This window comes from Salvelinus namaycush, chromosome 22 (genome assembly GCF_016432855.1).
Source record: "Salvelinus namaycush isolate Seneca chromosome 22, SaNama_1.0, whole genome shotgun sequence".
NCBI classification, from domain to species: domain Eukaryota; kingdom Metazoa; phylum Chordata; class Actinopteri; order Salmoniformes; family Salmonidae; genus Salvelinus; species Salvelinus namaycush.
Window position 1 is genome coordinate 14,727,799 of NC_052328.1, and position 18,535 is coordinate 14,746,333.

The following is an 18,535-nucleotide window of genomic DNA, read 5'->3' on the forward strand; positions in this document are numbered from 1 at the left end:
AAAACATCCCAGAAATGTTCCATATGCAAAAAAATATTATTTATCTCAAATTTGGTTCCATCCCTGTTAATGAGCATTTCTACTTTGACAAGATAATCCATCCACCTGACAGGAGTGGCATATCAAGAAGCTGATTGAACAGCATGATCATTACACAGGTGCACCTTGTGCTGGGGACAAAAAAAAGGCCACTAAAATGTGAAGTCACAACACAATGGCACAGATGTCTCAAGATTTGAGGGAATATGCAATTAGCATGCTGACTGCAGGAATGTCCACCAGAGCTGTTTCCAGAGAATTGAATGTTTCTCTACCATAAGCCACCTCGCCAGCTCAGGAACTTCACATCTGGCTTCTTCCCCTGCGGGATCGTCCGAGACCAGCCACCCGGACAGCTGATGAAACTGTGGGTTTTCACATGACCTCATGTTTCAGCATGATAATGCACAGTGCCGCAAGGATCTGTACACAAGCTGAAAACATCCCAGTTCTTCCATGGCCTGCATACTCACCAGACACGTCACCCATTGAGCATGTTTGGGATGCTCTGGATCGATGTGTACGACAGTGTGTTCCAGTTTCCACCGATATCCAGCAACTTCGCACAGCCATTGAAGAGAAGTGGGACAACATTCCACAGGCCACAATTAACAGCCTGATCAACTCTATGCGAAGGAGATGTGTCACGCTGCATGAGGGAAATGGTGGTCACACCAGATACTGACCGGTTTTCTGATCCACGCGCCCTACCTTTTTTTTGTAAGTATCTGTGACCATCAGATGCATATCTGTATTCCCAGTCATGAAATCCATAGATTAGGGCCTAATTTATTTATTTCAATTGACTGATTGACTGATTTCCTTATTTGAACCGTAACTCAGTAAAATCTTTGAAATTGTTGCATTTTATTTTTGTCTGTGGGGCAAAGTATTGCCAACGAGGCCGAAAGCAAAATCGACCTACTGAAAATTCTCTCTAAGGAGGAAACATACAGGTTAAAATACCTGTTTGAGGTGCTCGCCACGATCCAGGCCACCTCCGTGGAGACCAAGAGAGCCTTCTCAGTCTGTGGCCAATTTGTGGCGAAGATCAAAAAACGCCTATCTGGGAAGAATGTATGCACTGCGCTTTATGAGAGACCACTTCATCAGAGAAAATTCAAGTTAAACAGGTACGGCCAATAGCCTATGCAAATTATTTTGTTTGTTTGTTAGCTACAGGGTAGGCCTACCACGTTATTTTATGTAGCCTATAGCCTAAATTTGTGTGTAGATTGTTATTCTACATTTGTTTGGCTGGGACTTGAGAATGAATCAGCTACAATTATAAGTAGTCCTTCCTACAGACTTTTCAAAACAAGTCTGTTTTTCATGTTGAAAAATTTGGCGAGAACCGGGTGTCTTTTAATGAACTCGAATTGAAGAAGCAAATTTTATGAAAATCTTTGTTTTTCCTGTCCTGAATAAAATAATAATGTGTGGGTCTTTATTTAATTATATAGCCAGAAGGCTCACGTTTAATTTATTTTATGCTGTGACTATTTACTTTATTGCTAGAAATAGGCATACCATTTATTTTACCATTTTATTTTATGTCAAATATAGCCTACCTTAGAATGGTCATGATTCATGACGAGTTTAGATTCATGGACAATTGATCAACCGCAGTGCTACCCATGGTGCTGAATCTCCGCTACAGCTTAACTGTTTAATAAGCGGAGAGTCAGATACAGTGGCTGATGAAAGTATTCACCCCCCTTGGCATTTTTCCTATTTTGTTGCCTTACAACCTGAAATTAAAATTGATTTTTTTGGTGGGTTTGGATCATTTGATTTACACAACATGCCTACCACTTTGAAGATGCAGAATATTTTTTATTGTGAAACAAACAAGAAATAAGACAAAAAAATGGAAAACTTGAGCGTGCATAACTATTCACCCCACCAAAGTCAATACTTTGTAGAGCCACCTTTTGCAGCAATTACAGCTGCAAGTCTCTTGGGATATGTCTCTATAAGCTAGGCACATCTAGCCACTGGGATTTTTGCCCATTCTTCAATGCAAAACTGCTCCAGCTCCTTCAAGTTGGATGGGTTCCGCTGTGGTAGAGCGGGTACAGACCTCAATTCGATTGAGGTCTGGGATTTGATTAGGCCATTCCAAGACATTTAAATGTTTCCCCTTAAACCACTCGAGTGTTGCTTTAGTAGTATGCTTAGGGTTATTGTCCTGCTGGAAAGTGAACCTCTGTTCTCGTCTCAAATCTCTGGAAGACAAACAGGTTTCCCTCAAGAATTTCCTTGTATTTAGCACCGGCCATCATTCCTTCAATTCTGACCAGTTTCCCAGTCCCTGCCGATGAAAAACATCCCCAAGGCATGATGCTGCCACCACCATGTTTCACTTTGGGGATGGTGTTCTCAGGGTGATGAGAGGTGTTGGGTTTGCGCCAGACATTTTCCTTGATGGCCAAAAAGCTAAATTTGAGTCTCATCTGACCAGAGTACCTTCTTCCATATGTTTGGGGAGTCTCCCACATGCCTTTTGGCAAACACCAAACGTGTTTGCTGATTTTTCTCTTTAAGCAATGGCTTTTTTCTGGCCACTCTTCCGTAAAGCCCAGCTCTGTGGAGTGTACAGCTTAAAGTGGTCCTATGGACAGATAATCCAATCTCCGCTGTGGAGCTTTGCAGCTCCTTCAGGGTTATCTTTGGTCTCTTTGTTGCCTCTCTGACTAATGCCCTCCTTGCCTGGTCTGTGAGTTTTGGTGTGCGGCCCACTCTTGGCAGGTTTGTTGTGGTGCTATATTCTTTCCATTTTTGAATAATGGATTTAATGGTGCTCCGTGGGATGTTCAAAGTTTCTGATATTTTTTTAACTCAAGCCTGATCTGTACTTCTCCACAACTTTGTCCCTGACCTGTTTGGAGAACTCCTTGGTCTTCATGGTGCCTCTTTCTTGGTGGTGCCCTTTGCTTAGTGGTGTTGCAGACTCTGGGGCCTTTCAGAACAGGTGTATATATACTGAGATCATGTGACAGATCATGTGACACGTAAAGTCCACCTGTGTGCAATCTAACTAATTATGTGACTTCTGAAGGTAATTGGCTGCACCAGATCTGAATACATATGCACGTACCGCTTTTTCATTTTTTGAATTTTTTTAAACAAGTAATTTTTTTAATTTCACTTCACCAATTTGGACTATTTTGTGTATGTCCATTACATGAAATCCAAATAAAAATCTATTTAAATTACAGGTTGTAATGCAACAAAACAGGAAAAATTCCAAGGAGGGTGAATACTTTCGCAAGTTCCCTCTGACAAAATCACCACAATAGGCGAAGTAAAAACAGCCACAACCTTCCCAAAGTTCACCGATAGACAGTTGTAAGGGGAGAGAAAATGACCAAGCTGCATCTTTCAGTCAAAGGTAGGCTAAAATGAATGTAATTTTCACTAGACTGTAAGAACCTCATAATATTTTAACAGTTGGCCAACAGTGCGTCATAGACCTGTTAACTAGGCTACATCAATTAAATAGTGTGGTGACTTTGAGAGAACTGAGTTGATTAAATTGCAACAAATACAACAAGAAACCGTTAGATTCATGTGTCTATTTCTCCATTTATAGTGGTATAATCATGTCAGATTTTTTTCGCTGGTATTATAGCTTTTAAATACCACTTCCGGTTTGAACGGGAATACCGGGAAGCCCGTAATTTCTTGCAATTTTCTCAGGAAGGAAAATGTGTAGTTTCTTGAAAATATTAAAACCTAGTGTGAGCGTGCGTATCAGAATGCCTCCTCTACCTTGGTCTCTAACTCAATCTTCAGGTCCTGCACCTCCTGGCTGTGCCTCTCCTTAAACTGTTCCATGGCCATCTCCGTCTCAATGCTTACAACCGGACCTGGCAGACTCTCCAGACAACCCAGGCCTGAAGGAATAGAAATAAAAACACCAAGGTGGCGAGTCAAATCCAACAGGTTTTTACAGAGGGAAAAAATTATTGATGTTTCCAATTCTTACCATTCTTATTGGCCACTTGTAGCTTTTTGCTAGCCATGGGAGATACGCCTATTTTCATCTCAGGGTCATCTGAAGCACAATGGACAAGATTACTGTAGAGAGTAGGTCAGTGGCTAAAGTGAAACTGTCAGTGTAAATGGAGTGGGACTGAGTGGAGAAATGAGAGGGTGTGTGTGAAAGAGTATGTGCATACATGGGTGGGGAAGAGAGATAGGAGGGGCCTTTCAGTCCTCCAAGGACAAGGCCCATATACTGTACGTTTAAATAAATAAATATATTTTCTAATCAGGGCACGAATATCAATTATAGGGACAAATCGGGTGAACACAGTATATGGCTTAGGGCTATGAGTGGGATTTACCAGAGTCAGACTCAGTGGTCAGTGATCGTCGGCTGGACCACGCGTGTGTGGACGTGTCTCTTGCCCGTCTGGGTCGCCTCCCCATCCCCTGACTCTTTAACGTCTCCACCTCAGAGTTCAACTCGTCATTCCGGTCCCGCAGCTCCTGTGAGACAAAGACGTGTCATTTAACATGCAATACTTCAGACAAACATACATAACAAACACAGCAAAGCACAGCAGAAATAGTATTAAGATAGAGCAGTATTAGTCACAATGGCCTCACTGCCACGCACATGCTATTCAAACCACACTGCATCACAAAGTCTGTGAACCTAGAATAACACACGCTCACCTTCACTTTCTAGTTTCCCAAAATGGGAGGCGTTTGGATAAATCAAGAGGATTGTCATTCACACACTCAAAACAGGTCTCGACTCTGTCCGGGCAAGTAAACAAAAAGTCTTTAAAAATAGGTTTGCCATAAATCATAAATGTTATGCATGCAGTGTATAACTAATTACCGCGCTATGTTTTGGAAAATTGTGAAAGGGAAACCAGGTCGAGCCCCCTTGGGGGTTCCACGCAAGGCATGATTATTTAAACACACACAGCCTTTCTTGAATTTTTTTTGTCACCCCCTTTTTCTCCAATTTCATGGTATCCAATTGGTAGTTACAGTCTTGTCTCATCGCTGCAACTCCCAACCGGACTCGGGAGAGGCGTGCGTCCTCTGAAACACAACCCAACCAAGCCAAACTGCTTCTTGACACAATGCCCACTTAACCTGGAAGGCGACTGTGTCAGCGTGCACTGCGCCCGGCCCGCCACAGGAGTCGCTAGTGCGCGATGGGACAAGGACATCCCTGCCGGCCAAACCCTCCCCTAACCCAGACGACACTGGGCCAATTGTGCGCCGCCCCATAGGTCTCCCGGTCGCGGCCGGCTACAAAAGAGCCTGAACTCGAACCCAGAATCTCTAGTGGCACAGCTAGCACTGTGTTGCAGTACCTTAGACCACTGCGCCACTCGGGAGGCCCAACACACACACTCTTACCCGGCACTGCAGCTCGTACTCCTTGATGATCTCAGAGAAGCGCTCCTCCTGGTTTAGCAGCCCTGTATTGTTCGGATCCAGGCTCCCAAACTGTGTCAGCCAAACAAAACGGAAACACTTATCAATCATTAATTCCTGGCAAAACCGCACTGCTCACTCCCTGAGGGATGAGTTACCACAGCAGGACATCATCACGCTAGGGTGACCACATATCCCGGATTGTGCAGGACAGTCCTGCATTTTGGCCCTTTGTCCCGCTTTTGATCAACAGATTAAAACAGTCAGATTTCCTATTCATTTAATGAGAATTGACATTCCAACCGGTCTTTTTTGAAGTCACCTTGCGCTTATGACAAGATATATAAGGATCTGGTGCTGGTGATGTTAAAAAATTTCTCCAATCGTTGTTGAGAGCTGATATTCTGCACAGTGCAAGAAGAGATGTAGGCCAATATCATATTGTCAACCAATCCCATTTGTGAAATCTTTTTGGGCTAAATTCCAAATAAACTTGGAGAGAACTACCAGTACTTCCAAAAAGCTTGCGTCTAACGAAGAGCTACAAAAGCACATAAATAGCCATATTAGACTGAAAGGTAATTTCATAAAACTCTCCATGCTCATTAGTTGCTAATTTAACATATTTGCTGCTACTTCACTCAATCCCATTTTAAAAGTTTCCCCTTCCTAACTGTTTACATTCCCTGAGGGGTGCTGCCTGAAAAAAACATTCATGTATAGCCTACACTGTCCCGCATTTGGGAATTTTAAATCCGGTCACCCTACATCAAGCCCATCCTCACATAGTTCCCTCTCACCTTGTCTAGTAGGAGCTGGTCCAGGTCTCTCTGCAGCTTGGAGATGGTGTTCTCTGCTTCCGACAGCTTCCCCTTCAGAACACTGTCCTCCTCCTCCAAACGGCGGTTCTCCTGTTAGCCCAGAGGGAGGGTTATTGAGAGTGATACGATACCGCTTTAAGATATCCACAGCAACACAGTATAACCACTCCATAACAGAGAGTAATAGGGGTACTAACGATGGGGGATTGTTAAGAAGCTAAGCAGGAGTCTGGCATTCGTTGGTTGTCCGTGGGCAAGTGGGTGAAATGAAAACAAAGTGGGCAAGTGGGTGAGATGAAAACAAACTGCTTGCAGAAACTTAACCAGTTTATACTCATGCAAAAGACGTGCATTCAAAAGCACGAGGAGCCTCTTATGAAGTGAAATCAAATAGAGGTTAAGCTCAAGGAATCTTTTAGGCAGGGTGGTTAAGCAATCGTCTGCATTCCTAGTACTCCTTTATCATTGTAAAAACCTCACGGTGTGTATCTATAGTGCTTGTCACCTGGGTGGCATTACAGATTTCCTCCTGCAGACTGGCATCCTGTGCATGTAGGACCTCCACTTCCTCTTTGAGCTTGGCCCGCTCACGCTCCACCTGCTGTAGCAAGACCTCGCTCTCCTGCTCCGATTCACTGCGCAGGGCCGTTAGCCTATCCCGGAACTCCTGCTCCAGACCCCTGCCAATCAGAGGGAAGTTTAACAAAAAAGTTCCATCCACCACGCATGACAATACACAACCAGTCAAGCAAGATTTTCCAACCATCACATCAGTCTGTAACATACAGAATGACATGGAGGCAAGAAGGAAGAGAAGGTCTTACTTGATTTTGGTTTCATTCAGTGACTCAATAGTGGCGTGCCTGTCATCCACCTCTCTGACCAGCTGGAGGTTTCTCCTGTCGGCCCACTCCAGGTCGGCCTTGACCTTGTCCCTTTCCTGACAAGCCTGGTCTGCTAGGACCCTGAGGGATAGACCGCGGACAGACATTGGCCATGGACCTAAGCACAACACTCACCAGAATGACCTGATCATGGAGGACTCACTTTAACAGCAGTTATTCTATGTACATTATGCACAAAGAATCAAAAAAGGCTGACCACAGCAGTTTAATATTGTCAAATTAATACTTACTGAAAGAATGCAGTATTTTGGTTCCAAAGATGGTCAGTAAACTGACAAGGCAATGATTGTTGCAATCAACAATATGAAAACATCAACATCTCTCACCTCTAGGTGGAGACATAGTACAAATCTATCAACCAAAAATCCATTATGTAAAATGTAGGCTACAGGTTTTGTGTGACTATTACAGTGTGAAGTTGAACCAATGATTCCCCCTATAGCAATTATTGACCATGAAATCAATAAAGAGTTGATGTAAATGATTTGGTCTCAGTTTAAGGTCATTGGCTCACACAGGAAATTAATCCAGAGGATGCACTAAAGTGTCTTTGACCATAACCTCTATAGAGTCCATAGAAGCATGCAGTACCAAAGTATACAGTATCAAACCAAAGACTCACTGGAGGAACTGGATCTCGTTCTTGTAAGAGATGAGAGCGGCCTGGTGGATGCCGTTGCCGCTGACCAGCAGCTCATTGTCCAGGGCCAGGGTGAGCTCCGCCAGACTGACTCGCTCCTCCAGGGGGAAGTCCAGAGTCTGGAGGGGATAGAACAGCATGAGGTCAACTGGCAAACTTACGGCAGTGGTCACCTAATCATCAACCCTGGTCCTTATTTTACTGCAGGGTTGGAACAAAAGCCTGCAACCCTGTAGCTCTCCAGGACCAGGGGCCTAATTTATAACAGTTGCGTATAATTTACACTAAATATCTGCGTGCGCCATTTCTGAAAAGATTGCATGCTCACAAATATATGGAGATGTATACATTTGGCTAACACCATATGTTATAAACCAGATTTGTGGCTGTGTGAACGAGCATTATACAATGCATTCGAAAATAATGCAGACCCATAGACTTTTCCCGCATTTTTTTATGTTACAGCCTTATTCTATAATGGCTGGGCCAGAGCCCAATCAAGGACTTGTCCCGAAGCCACTCATGTATTGTCTTGGCTGTGTGCTTATGGTCGTTGTCCTTTTGGAAGGTGAACCTTCGCCCCAGTCTGAGGTCCTAAGCGCTCTGGAGCAGGTTTTCATCAAGGATCTCGCTGTACTTTGCACCATTCATCTTTGCCTCGATCCGGACTAGTCTCCCAGTCCCTACCACTGAAAAACATCCCTACAGCATGATGCTGTCTCTACCATGCTTCACCGTAGGGATGGTGCCAGGTTTCCTCCAGACGTGACACTTGGCATTCAGGCCGAAGAGTTGAATCTTGGTTTCATCAGACCAGAGAATCTTGTTTCTCATGGACTGAGAGTCTTTTAGGTGCCTTTTGGCAAACTCCAAGCGGGCTGCCATGTGTCTTTTACTGAGGAGTGGCTTCCGTCTGGCCACTCTACCATAAAGGCCTGATTGGTGGAGTGCTGCAGAGATGGTTGTCCTTCTGGAAGGTTCTCCAATCTCCACAGAGGAACTCTACAGCTCTGTCAGAGTGACCATTGGGTTCTTGGTCACCTCCCTGACCAAGGCCCTTCTCCCCCGATTGCTCAGTTTGGCCGGGCGGCCAGCTCTAGGAAGAGTCTTGGTGGTTCCAAACTTCTTCCATTTAAGAATGATGGAAGCCACTGTGTTTTTGGGGACCTTCCATGCTGCAAACATTTTTTGGTACCCTTCCCCAGATCTGTGCCTCGACACAATCCTGTTTTGGCGCTCTACGGACAATTCCTTCAACCTCATGGCTTGGTTTCAGATCAAGATCAACTGTCTGTTCACCTGTTAAATTGGAATGTATGTTATAAACCATGCTCCCTTTCGGATACATAGAGAAAAAACTAGAAATGATAATAGTCTATCTAATAGGACCAATTAATTGAGCCATGTGCATGGCAATTTGATGTATGGCTACTTTAGGAATATTAACGCATCATGGCCAGAAAAGCTTTAGAATGTATTCTGCAATGATTATAATATATGCATTATGTTAATAAATGAAATATTGTCTACTCGAGAAATGTGAAATTACAGTATTCAGATGTCGCCTACAAACATCAATGGAAAAGGTGAACCTGGTCTACCTTCGAATTGCGCATCGGATCGCAAAGAGCAAAATACTTGAAATAGCTTATCTATTTACTACTGTGAAGTGGGTCAAATTAAATGAGAGATGGGACGTTTTTACATTTTAGTACACGCTCTTATCCAGAGCAGCATACATTTTTTAACATTTTTGAAATGGTCCCCTGTGGGAATTGAACCCACAACCCTCAACCTTGACGTTGCAAGCACAATGCTCTACCAACTGAGGCATATGAGACGACTGGTAGCCTATCCTAACTTTTTGTAGGCCTCTAGGCTATTTCGCGAGTACGAAACCATCGGTCAGAAAAGGTGAGGAATTTATTCTCCACTGATCATGGAAATGTAATAAATAAATCGGATATATAGGCCTATTTCTAATGATTTTAGAATGCAAAGACCAAATAAATAGATTCTCGCTAACTGCAAATTATTGCATATTATTATTTTTAGCAACCTGTTTTTTGTTATGAAAAAAAGTGTTGTGTATTCCTGCACAAGGCTACTTTCGCCTTCTTGCAATGCAATACTTCAGCCACAAGAAACAGTGTGTACACATGGTCTAAAGATTGCGGGAGGCTAAGCAAATTCTCACGTCAAGTTCGGTTTTTATAAATGCAAACTTTCACGTGAAAACAGGCGCACGCATGTTTTCGGGCATATTTTGTGCATACGCAACATTTATAAATGAGGCCCCAGGTGTTTTTGACAACTGGTGTATGGTAAATATAAATTCAGGTCAAAGTTCAGTTCATCCTCATGTAATAAAATGTGTCAGATTACAAGAGGATTATTTCAGTAACACATAATGTAACTAGAGTGTGTCTTGCTTGGGCCTTTTGTAGGCAGTGTTCCATAGATTATAGTTCTACACCACAGCATGTAATCTAAACCAAAAGACCATCCACTACATGTAACTGGAACTCACAATCTCAATTCTACTCCTATTACACATTTTACACACAGGAAGGAGATATGCCCCTAAAGGAGTCAGAAATACAGTTTATGTAACTTGTCTTGTCAAAATGATGAAATTAGAAATCTTGCAGCCTTCTTTACTTAAGTGATAATGCCCGAGAAGCCGGTGTTTGGAGGATATATTGGCAAGGCAAACCGTGCCAATATATCCTCCTAACACCAGCTGCCGTGCCAATATATCCTCCAAACACCAGCTTCGAGGGCATTTTCACTTTTATAAAACAGGTTACCAACATATTCAAATACTGATTAACATATTTTAATTTAAAAACGTTATTTAGATTAATTTATTCATACTATTTCATCCTTCCACAAGATATAGTCTCGACACAAATCTAGGGTTGCTACCCAAGCCGGCTGGTTCGTTCTATTGGTTCGGTTGCCAGAGATGCGACCCAGTCGTTCAGTCTTTTTGTTCTGTATCTATGGACGCGACTCAGTCGTTCGTTCTAAATGTTCCATTGCCATATTGGCTGGCAACGTTCTTATCACTTGCTTGCTAGCCAGCCAACTACGGCTAACTTACAGTCACGTCAAACGTTTAAAAAAATAACAGTAGCAGCATTTGCATTTGTTTAAGCAGTTCTCTAGTGACATTTATTTGGATACATCCATAACAATGATCTAATGAGGCACGATTTCGCCTGGCAAATAAATTGCACTCTCTCATCAGGACATTGTTGTTCAGAGGAGCTAGCCAACAACAAAGTAAAGACTGCACTTCGTTTGACCTTTTTTCAATTGACATTTCTTTGTATATATCCATAAAAATGATGCCAGCTGATTCATGATTTCGACTGGCTGAGAAACGCTGCCTGCCTGTCTATCTCGCCCCGACTCCTACACGTTCATTACAATGGGACAGCTGGAGATCGAATTTTTATATTGAAACGATGTTGCAAATGTCAGTGAGACAGACAGCAAGGTTTATACAAATCTCTGCTTTCGAAAACTAAATGTTAGTCTAAAAGAAATGTGAGGTAATGTTTAGATGCTTTTTATAGTGGATATCAAGTTTATAAATTGCCTGCCTAGGCTGATGAGACAGTGGATTGCGCATTCAGATGGAACAGAGTAAATAGGCATTTTAACCTCATAGATTTAGCCGGTGGAAAGTTGTGGAATAGACACCGGCTGGAATGTGCTTTTAACCAATCACCATTCAGGATTAGACCCACCCATTGAAAAACCTGTACCAATCCCTGAACACCAAGGCTTTTCAGCAACATTTCAATTCAAGTAGAAGCAAAGGAAGAGTAATCAACATTTCAAAGCAACTTCTGAAAATAACTGGTACAAGCAATGAGCGTGTGTATCCATGACTGGAGGATATTCAAATAAAAAACAGTAATAGGATGAAGACGTACATTGGTTCATAACTTTCTCACAAAGCTTACTGTTTCTGTATGATATGTCGGATTAAGGAATAAAGACAGACACCAATGTCAAGTTCAATAGCCTTGTTAAGCCTTGTACAAATCCCTACGCGTGGAGTCTGGGGAACAGTCCAGCTAGTCGATTACCTATCAACTAGACTCCGTAACACTTACCTTTCACAGATTCTGCTCACAAGCCCAGAGCATGCTAAACCACTAAAAACCACATGATGTTCACACTGGGTGCTTATTATCTAACATCAAACACAGTGACAGGATCCAACTAGCCAACTGTCATGGTACAAGTCCGGCACTGACCTGTAGGATGTCCCTGCTGTTCCGGATGCCCTCCTCATTCCAGAGGGTGATGACCCTCTCTGGACTGGTGCAGCCCGACCCATCGTCCAGCCTGGTCAGCAGCCTCTGGCCCACGGTGGCAGACAGAAGAGATGGAGAGGTGGAGCGCACCATCCGCTCCTCAAAGGCCTGGCAGAAAACAGAGGAAGACATGAAAGCTACAGGAACAGGCTAGCTGATGGCCCAATTTAGTTCCTCCTCCACGGAACACTGCTGTAGATCAGTGTGGCACTGCGCAGTTCCGCCTCACCTCTGTTCCCAAATGCCATAGAAATACAAAAAGAAAGTTATACAAAGGGCATTGTAGCAGAAACACCTCCTTCGGTCATGCCGCTTTCTCTAAGAATAACCCACCTCCACTGTGCATTGTGTAATCCAGGCTCCCACAGACAAAAGAGCTTCAGCACCACAAATACATTATTGCACGCGCCATTAATAAACGCAATTTTGCTGTTATAACACTTAATATGGCTTAGCCTACATTCCATTCCCTATTTGCTCATGGTTTACATCCCACACCAGTTTGGGACATGGAGGAGTAGCAGTAGTATTTATGTTCTGAGCAAGCCTGAGAAACACACTTTTGTCTCAGTGCTGGTTCATGTACCTAGTTGTTCCTAATACATGGGAGGCACCAACATGCCAAGCTTGGAAAGAAAGGATGTTGTCTTTCATAGCCCATGTTAACAGACCACGGCGACATATCAGGCTTGAAGTGCAATACATGATTTCAAACTTTGGCTTTCTCTTCGTGTGGAAATGGTCATTCAGCAAGCAAACGCAGGAAGGGCAAACTAAGCTCTGCCCCCAACAGTCAATTTTATGATTGGCTGCTGCCTTAATTGACCAGCAGGAAATTGGAGCATTCGTCATCTGAGAGAGACAGACAGCCTACTATAGCGAACAAAAATATAAACGCAACATGCAACAATTTCAAAAAATGTGCTGCATGGTCAATACGACGTCTGCATTGGCCATACAGCATTTTCTGCGATGCGGTGGCAGTCAGAGCAAACATACTTTTTGTGCTTCTCAGAGCAGTGCAGAGCTGTTGTGAAGGAGGTTGTCAAGGAAGTGAGTTTGTGTTTTACAGGACCTTCTGCCCTCAACTACTGTTAACCAATCATGTAAATGCGGAGCTATACGGAGCACTCTGCATTGTTACAACATTTGAGAGGCACACGGCGATGTGGTAACCCCCGGGGCTCCACAATTGCGTCACACCATCCATAAGGCACCTCCAACACTAGAATAATGCATAAATTGGCTCTTACAGTTCATATAAGGAAATCCGTCAATTGAAATTAATTCATTAGGCCCTAATCTATGGATTTCACATGACTGGGCAGGGGTGTGGGAGGGCATAGGCCCACCCACTGGGGAGCCAGGCCCAGCCAATCAAAATGAGATTTTCCACACAAAAGAGATTTATTACAGACAGAAATACTCAGTTTCATCAGCTGTCTGGGTGGTTGGTCTCAAACTATCCCGCAGGTGAAACAGCAGGATGTGGCGGTCTAATTGGTCTTTTGACCAGTCACATCAGATCTTCATATATGAGATCTTTTTCAGATCTGATTGGTCAGAAGACCAATTACTGAAAAAATATCAGAATTGGGTTAAAGTTTCTGTTTGCCTTTTATGTCAGATACTGAAGGGAAGGGACAATTTCTAATCAATAGAACATATTTTGAATACTTTATTATGCCTTTATCTTAATCCTAAACTAAACTATAAGCCACAGAGAATATTTCAAGAGCCTCCCAAGCAAGCACATAACGTTCGGCGAACCATATGTTTCTTGGTGAGAGTGTGGTTGTCCTATGGTTCTTTTGCATACAACCTTCCCACACCTTTCTGGGAATGGTGCAAGATAGTTGCTTGGCTTTGGAACATTCTCAGCACATTTAAGGAACTTGACAAAAAAAAAACATTTTCTTGTTATTTCATTACTTTAACAGAATGTTTCCTAAAAGTTCAAACATGGTACATTTAATTTCAATTTTGGTAATGTTCTAGGAACATTCTCCAACTGGTTTGACATTAGGAATGTTCTCAAATAGTTGAAAGTTAGGAAAACATTCTTCTGTGGGAATTTCAGTACTTTTCTGCAGGTTTCCTTATTTCTGCAGGTTTCCTTATTTAAAGTCATATTTTTGAACATTAAGAAAACTTTCCATAAAAAAACAAGAAAACATTAACGTCCAAAGAATGTTATTTAAAAACATATACATTCCGTTCTCAGTGTCAACAAAACTCTCTATCCTTTATCTTGTAAATTGTTTTCAGGCCCACTAATTGGTCACCCCTAATCTTAATTAGTGCTCGTTTCCGTTGAAATGGGGTATGTTTGAATAGATTAAAATGAACAGCTTTGTATGAGTTTAAAAAAACATGGCATGCTAGCACCATCCTGGTGGCGCAGTGGACTAATTCCATGGATAGAAAAAAGAAAATCATAAGTTGAAATCTCACTGATGATGTCACAATAAAATAGAAATGTGTTTGCATGATTAATGCCTAAGGAAATTAATTTCTGTGTGTCCAATCTGTACTCGGGGTTCAAAAAAGGTAACACCAAATAATAATTTCAACTGTCAGAACATTAAGGTGGCACTCCAGTCTCCTTTTCCCCTCATTTAACACCTAATTTACTTAATAAAAGGCACATCTCAATAGGTGGTCCAGGTAAGTCATGTCAAAGCACAAATGGCTGGGGGTATGGGCCTTTCCTATTTTGTTCTCTATTGTTCCTCAAGCAAGGGGGAGGCTGATGACGTCACAAATTCGCATCATACTCCTTGAACGACCTACTCATTGAGTTTGCAGTTGTGCAAACTGGAAACCACATATCCTGAGGCCGCATTTATTGTAACTGGAGACTTCAACAAAGCCAATTTGAGGAAAACACTACCGAAGATTTATCAACACATTGCCTGTAGTACTAGAGCTTCAAAATCTCAACCATTGTTACTCTCCCTTCCGGGATGACTACAAGGCCCTCCCCCGCCCTCCCTTCTGAAAATCAGATCACGACTCCATTCTGCTCCTCCCTTCCTATAGTCAGAAACTCAAAACAGGAAGTACCCGTGCTAAGGTCTATTCAACGCTGGTCTGACCAATCGGAACCCATGCTTCAAGATTGTTTTGATCACGCGGACTAGGATATGTTCTGGGTTGCCTCTGAGAATAACACTGACACGGTGACTATTAAAACCTACCCAAACCAAAAACAATGGATAGATGGCAACATTCGCGCAAAACTGAAACCGTGAACCAGCGCATTTAACCACGGCAAGGTGACTGGGAATAGGGTTGAATACAAACAGTGTAGTTATCCCCCCCATAAGGCAATCAAACAGGCAAAACGTCAGTACAGAGACAGCAGAGTTGTATGTAGCAGGGACCCATGACAAAATTGGATTACAAAGGGAAAACCAGCCATGTCGCAGAGATCGAAACTACGCTGATCCTCAACACAGGGGTCCCATAAAAGTGCGTGCTCAGCCCCCTCCTGTACTCCATGTTCCCCCATGACTGCGTGGCAACGCACCCCTCCAACTCAATCATCAAGTTTGCAGATGACAAAGGTAGCAAGCCTGATTACCAACAATGATGAGACAGTCTACAGGGAGGAGGTGAGGGCCCTGGCGAAGTGGTGCCAGAAAAATTACCTCTCCCTCAACAAAGCAAAGGAGCTGATCGTGGACTTCAGGAAACAGCAGAGGGTGCACCCCCTTATCTACATTGACGGGACCGCAGTGGAAAAGGTGGAAAGTTTCAAGTTCCTTGGCGTACGCATCACTGACAATCTGAAATGGTCCAACCTCAGGAGGCTGAAGAAATTTGACTTGGCCCCTAAACCCTCAAACTTTTACAGATGCACCACTGAAAGCATCCTGTCAGGCTGTATCACCACCTGGTACGGCAATTATGCCGCCCGCAACAGCAGGGCTCTCCAGAGGGTGGTGCAGTCTGCCTAACGCATCACCGGGTACACACTGCCTGCCCTCCAGGACACCTACAGCACCCGATGTCACGGGAAGGCCAAAAAGATTATCAAGTACATCAACCACACGAGCCACAGCCTGTTCACCCCGCTATCATCCAGAAGGCGAGGTCAGTACAGATGCATCAAAGCTGGGACAGAGACTGAAAAACAGCTTCCATCTCAAGGCCATCAGACTGAAAAATAACCATCACTAACCGGACTCCACCCAGTACCATGCCCTGAACTTAGTCACTGTCACTAGCTACCACCAGGTTACTCAATCCTGCACCCTAGAGACTGCTGCCCTATGTACATAGACATTGAATCACTGGTCACTTTAATAATAGAACACTTGTCACTTTGATAATGTTTACATACTGTTTTACTCATTTCATATGTACAGTGCCAGTCAAAAGTTTGGACACACCTACTCATTCAAGGGTTTTTCTTTATTTTTACTCTTTTCTACATTGTAGAATTTTATTGACTTATTTTTATTTCACATTTATTTAACCAGGTAGGTCAGTTGAGAACAAGTTCTCATTTACAACTGCGACCTGGCCAAGATAAAGCAAAGCAGTGCGACAAAAACAACACAGTCAATAACACAAAAGAAAATAAAGATTTTTATATTTATGTACAGTGTGTGCAAATGTAGAAGAGTAGGGAGGTAGACAATAAATAGGCCCTAGAGGCGAAAATAATTACAATATAGCATTAATACTGGAGTGCTAGATGTGCAGAAGATGATGTGCAAGTAGAGATACTTGGGTGCAAAAGAGCAAGAGGGTAAGTAATAACATGGGGATGAGGTAGTCGGGTGTGCTATTTACAGATTGGCTGTGTACAGGTACAATGATCTGTAAGCTGCTCAGTCAGCGGATGCTTAAAGTTAGAGAGAGAGATATAAGACTCCAGCTTCAGAGATGTTTGCAATTTGTTCCAGTCATTGGCAGCAGAGAACTGGAAGGAAAGGCAGCCAAAGTAAGAATTGGCTTTGGGGATGACCAGTGCAATATACATGCTGGAGCGCGTGGGTGTTGCTATGGTGACCAGTGAGCTGAGATAAGGCGGGCTTTACCTAGTAAAGACTTATAGATGACCTGGAGTCAGTAGGTTTGGCGACGGATATGTAGTGAGGGCCAGCCAACGAGAGCGTACAGGTCGCAGTGGTGGGTAGTATATGGGGATTTGGTGATAAAACGGATGGCACTGTGATAGACTACATCCAATTTGCTGAGTAGAGTGTTGGAGGCTATTTTGTTAATGACATTGCCGAAGTCAAGGATCGGTAGGATAGTCAGTTCCACGAGGGTATGTTTTTCGGAATGAGTGAAGGAGGCTTTGTTGCGAAATAGGAAGCTGATTCTTGAGTTAATTTTGGATTGGAGATGCTTAATGTGAGTCTGGAAGGAGAGTTTACAGTCTAACTAGACACCTAGGTATTTGTAGTTGTCCACATATTCTAGGTCAGAACCGTCCAGAGTAGTGATGCTAGTCGGGCGGGAGAGTGCGGGCAGCAATCGGTTGAAGAGCATGCATTTAGTTTTACTAGCATTTAAGAGCAGTTGGAGGCCACGGAAGGAGTGTTGTATGGCGTTGAAGCTCGTTTGTAGGTTTGTTAGCACAGTGTCCAAAGAAGGGCCAGAAGTATACAGAATGGTGTCGTCTGTGTAGAGGTGGATCAGAGAATCACCTGCAGCAAGAGTGACATCATTGAAATATACAGAGAAAAGAGTCGGCCCGAGAATTGAACCCTGTGGCACCCCCATAGAGACTGCAAGAGGTCCAAATAATAGTTAAGACATTAAAAATAATGAAATAACACATATGGAATCATGTAGTAACCAAAAAGTATTGAACAATTCAAAAAATACTTAATATTTTAGCTTCTTCAGTAGCCACCCTTTGCCTTGATGACAGCTTTGCACACTCTTGGCATTCTATCAACCAGCTACAGGTGAAATTATCACTTCCGTTCTCAGAACGTTTAAAAAATGTTGTCCTTTACCAGTCAAGAAACATATGGCTTTGTTCCCAGAAGCAATGGGAAACCAAAAACTTAAGTTCCCACAACTTCCAAGGAACCAAATGTGCTAGCTGGGTCCTTAAAAGGTACAATATGCTGAAATCACTCTGCCATTTCCTGGTTGCTGCAATTCTAATAGTTCTCCTAATTTCAGCTTATGTGTCAAAACAAGCAAGTATAGTGTTTAGAATCATTGTACCATCTAAACTGCTATAACCAAAAATGTTGTATTTTCAGCTGTTGAGGCTAGAGTATCAAAATCAAAAGTAAGACACAAAAACAAAACATTAGAACGTGAAGCACAGAAATAGAGCACATAGAACAAATCTACCGCTTCTTAGACTTGCTTTCAATGAGAATGACAGATCTATAACTCACATTCGTATGTGAA

At 42.9% G+C, this 18,535-nt stretch overlaps 1 protein-coding gene across 1 annotated transcript in view; it reads right to left on the reverse strand.

Moving 5' to 3' along the window:
* ninl (ninein-like) overlaps positions 1–18,535 on the reverse strand; it is a 45,400-nt gene that overhangs the window by 17,147 nt on the left and 9,718 nt on the right. The window contains exons 7-15 of the mRNA XM_038960453.1: positions 12,080–12,253; positions 7,794–7,930; positions 7,091–7,231; positions 6,772–6,946; positions 6,246–6,356; positions 5,428–5,517; positions 4,392–4,536; positions 4,031–4,099; positions 3,814–3,938 (exon numbers count right to left, since the gene is read on the reverse strand). Of these exons, the coding sequence (XP_038816381.1) occupies positions 3,814–3,938; positions 4,031–4,099; positions 4,392–4,536; positions 5,428–5,517; positions 6,246–6,356; positions 6,772–6,946; positions 7,091–7,231; positions 7,794–7,930; positions 12,080–12,253 (1,167 nt within the window). The remainder of the gene's footprint in view (positions 1–3,813; positions 3,939–4,030; positions 4,100–4,391; positions 4,537–5,427; positions 5,518–6,245; positions 6,357–6,771; positions 6,947–7,090; positions 7,232–7,793; positions 7,931–12,079; positions 12,254–18,535) is intronic.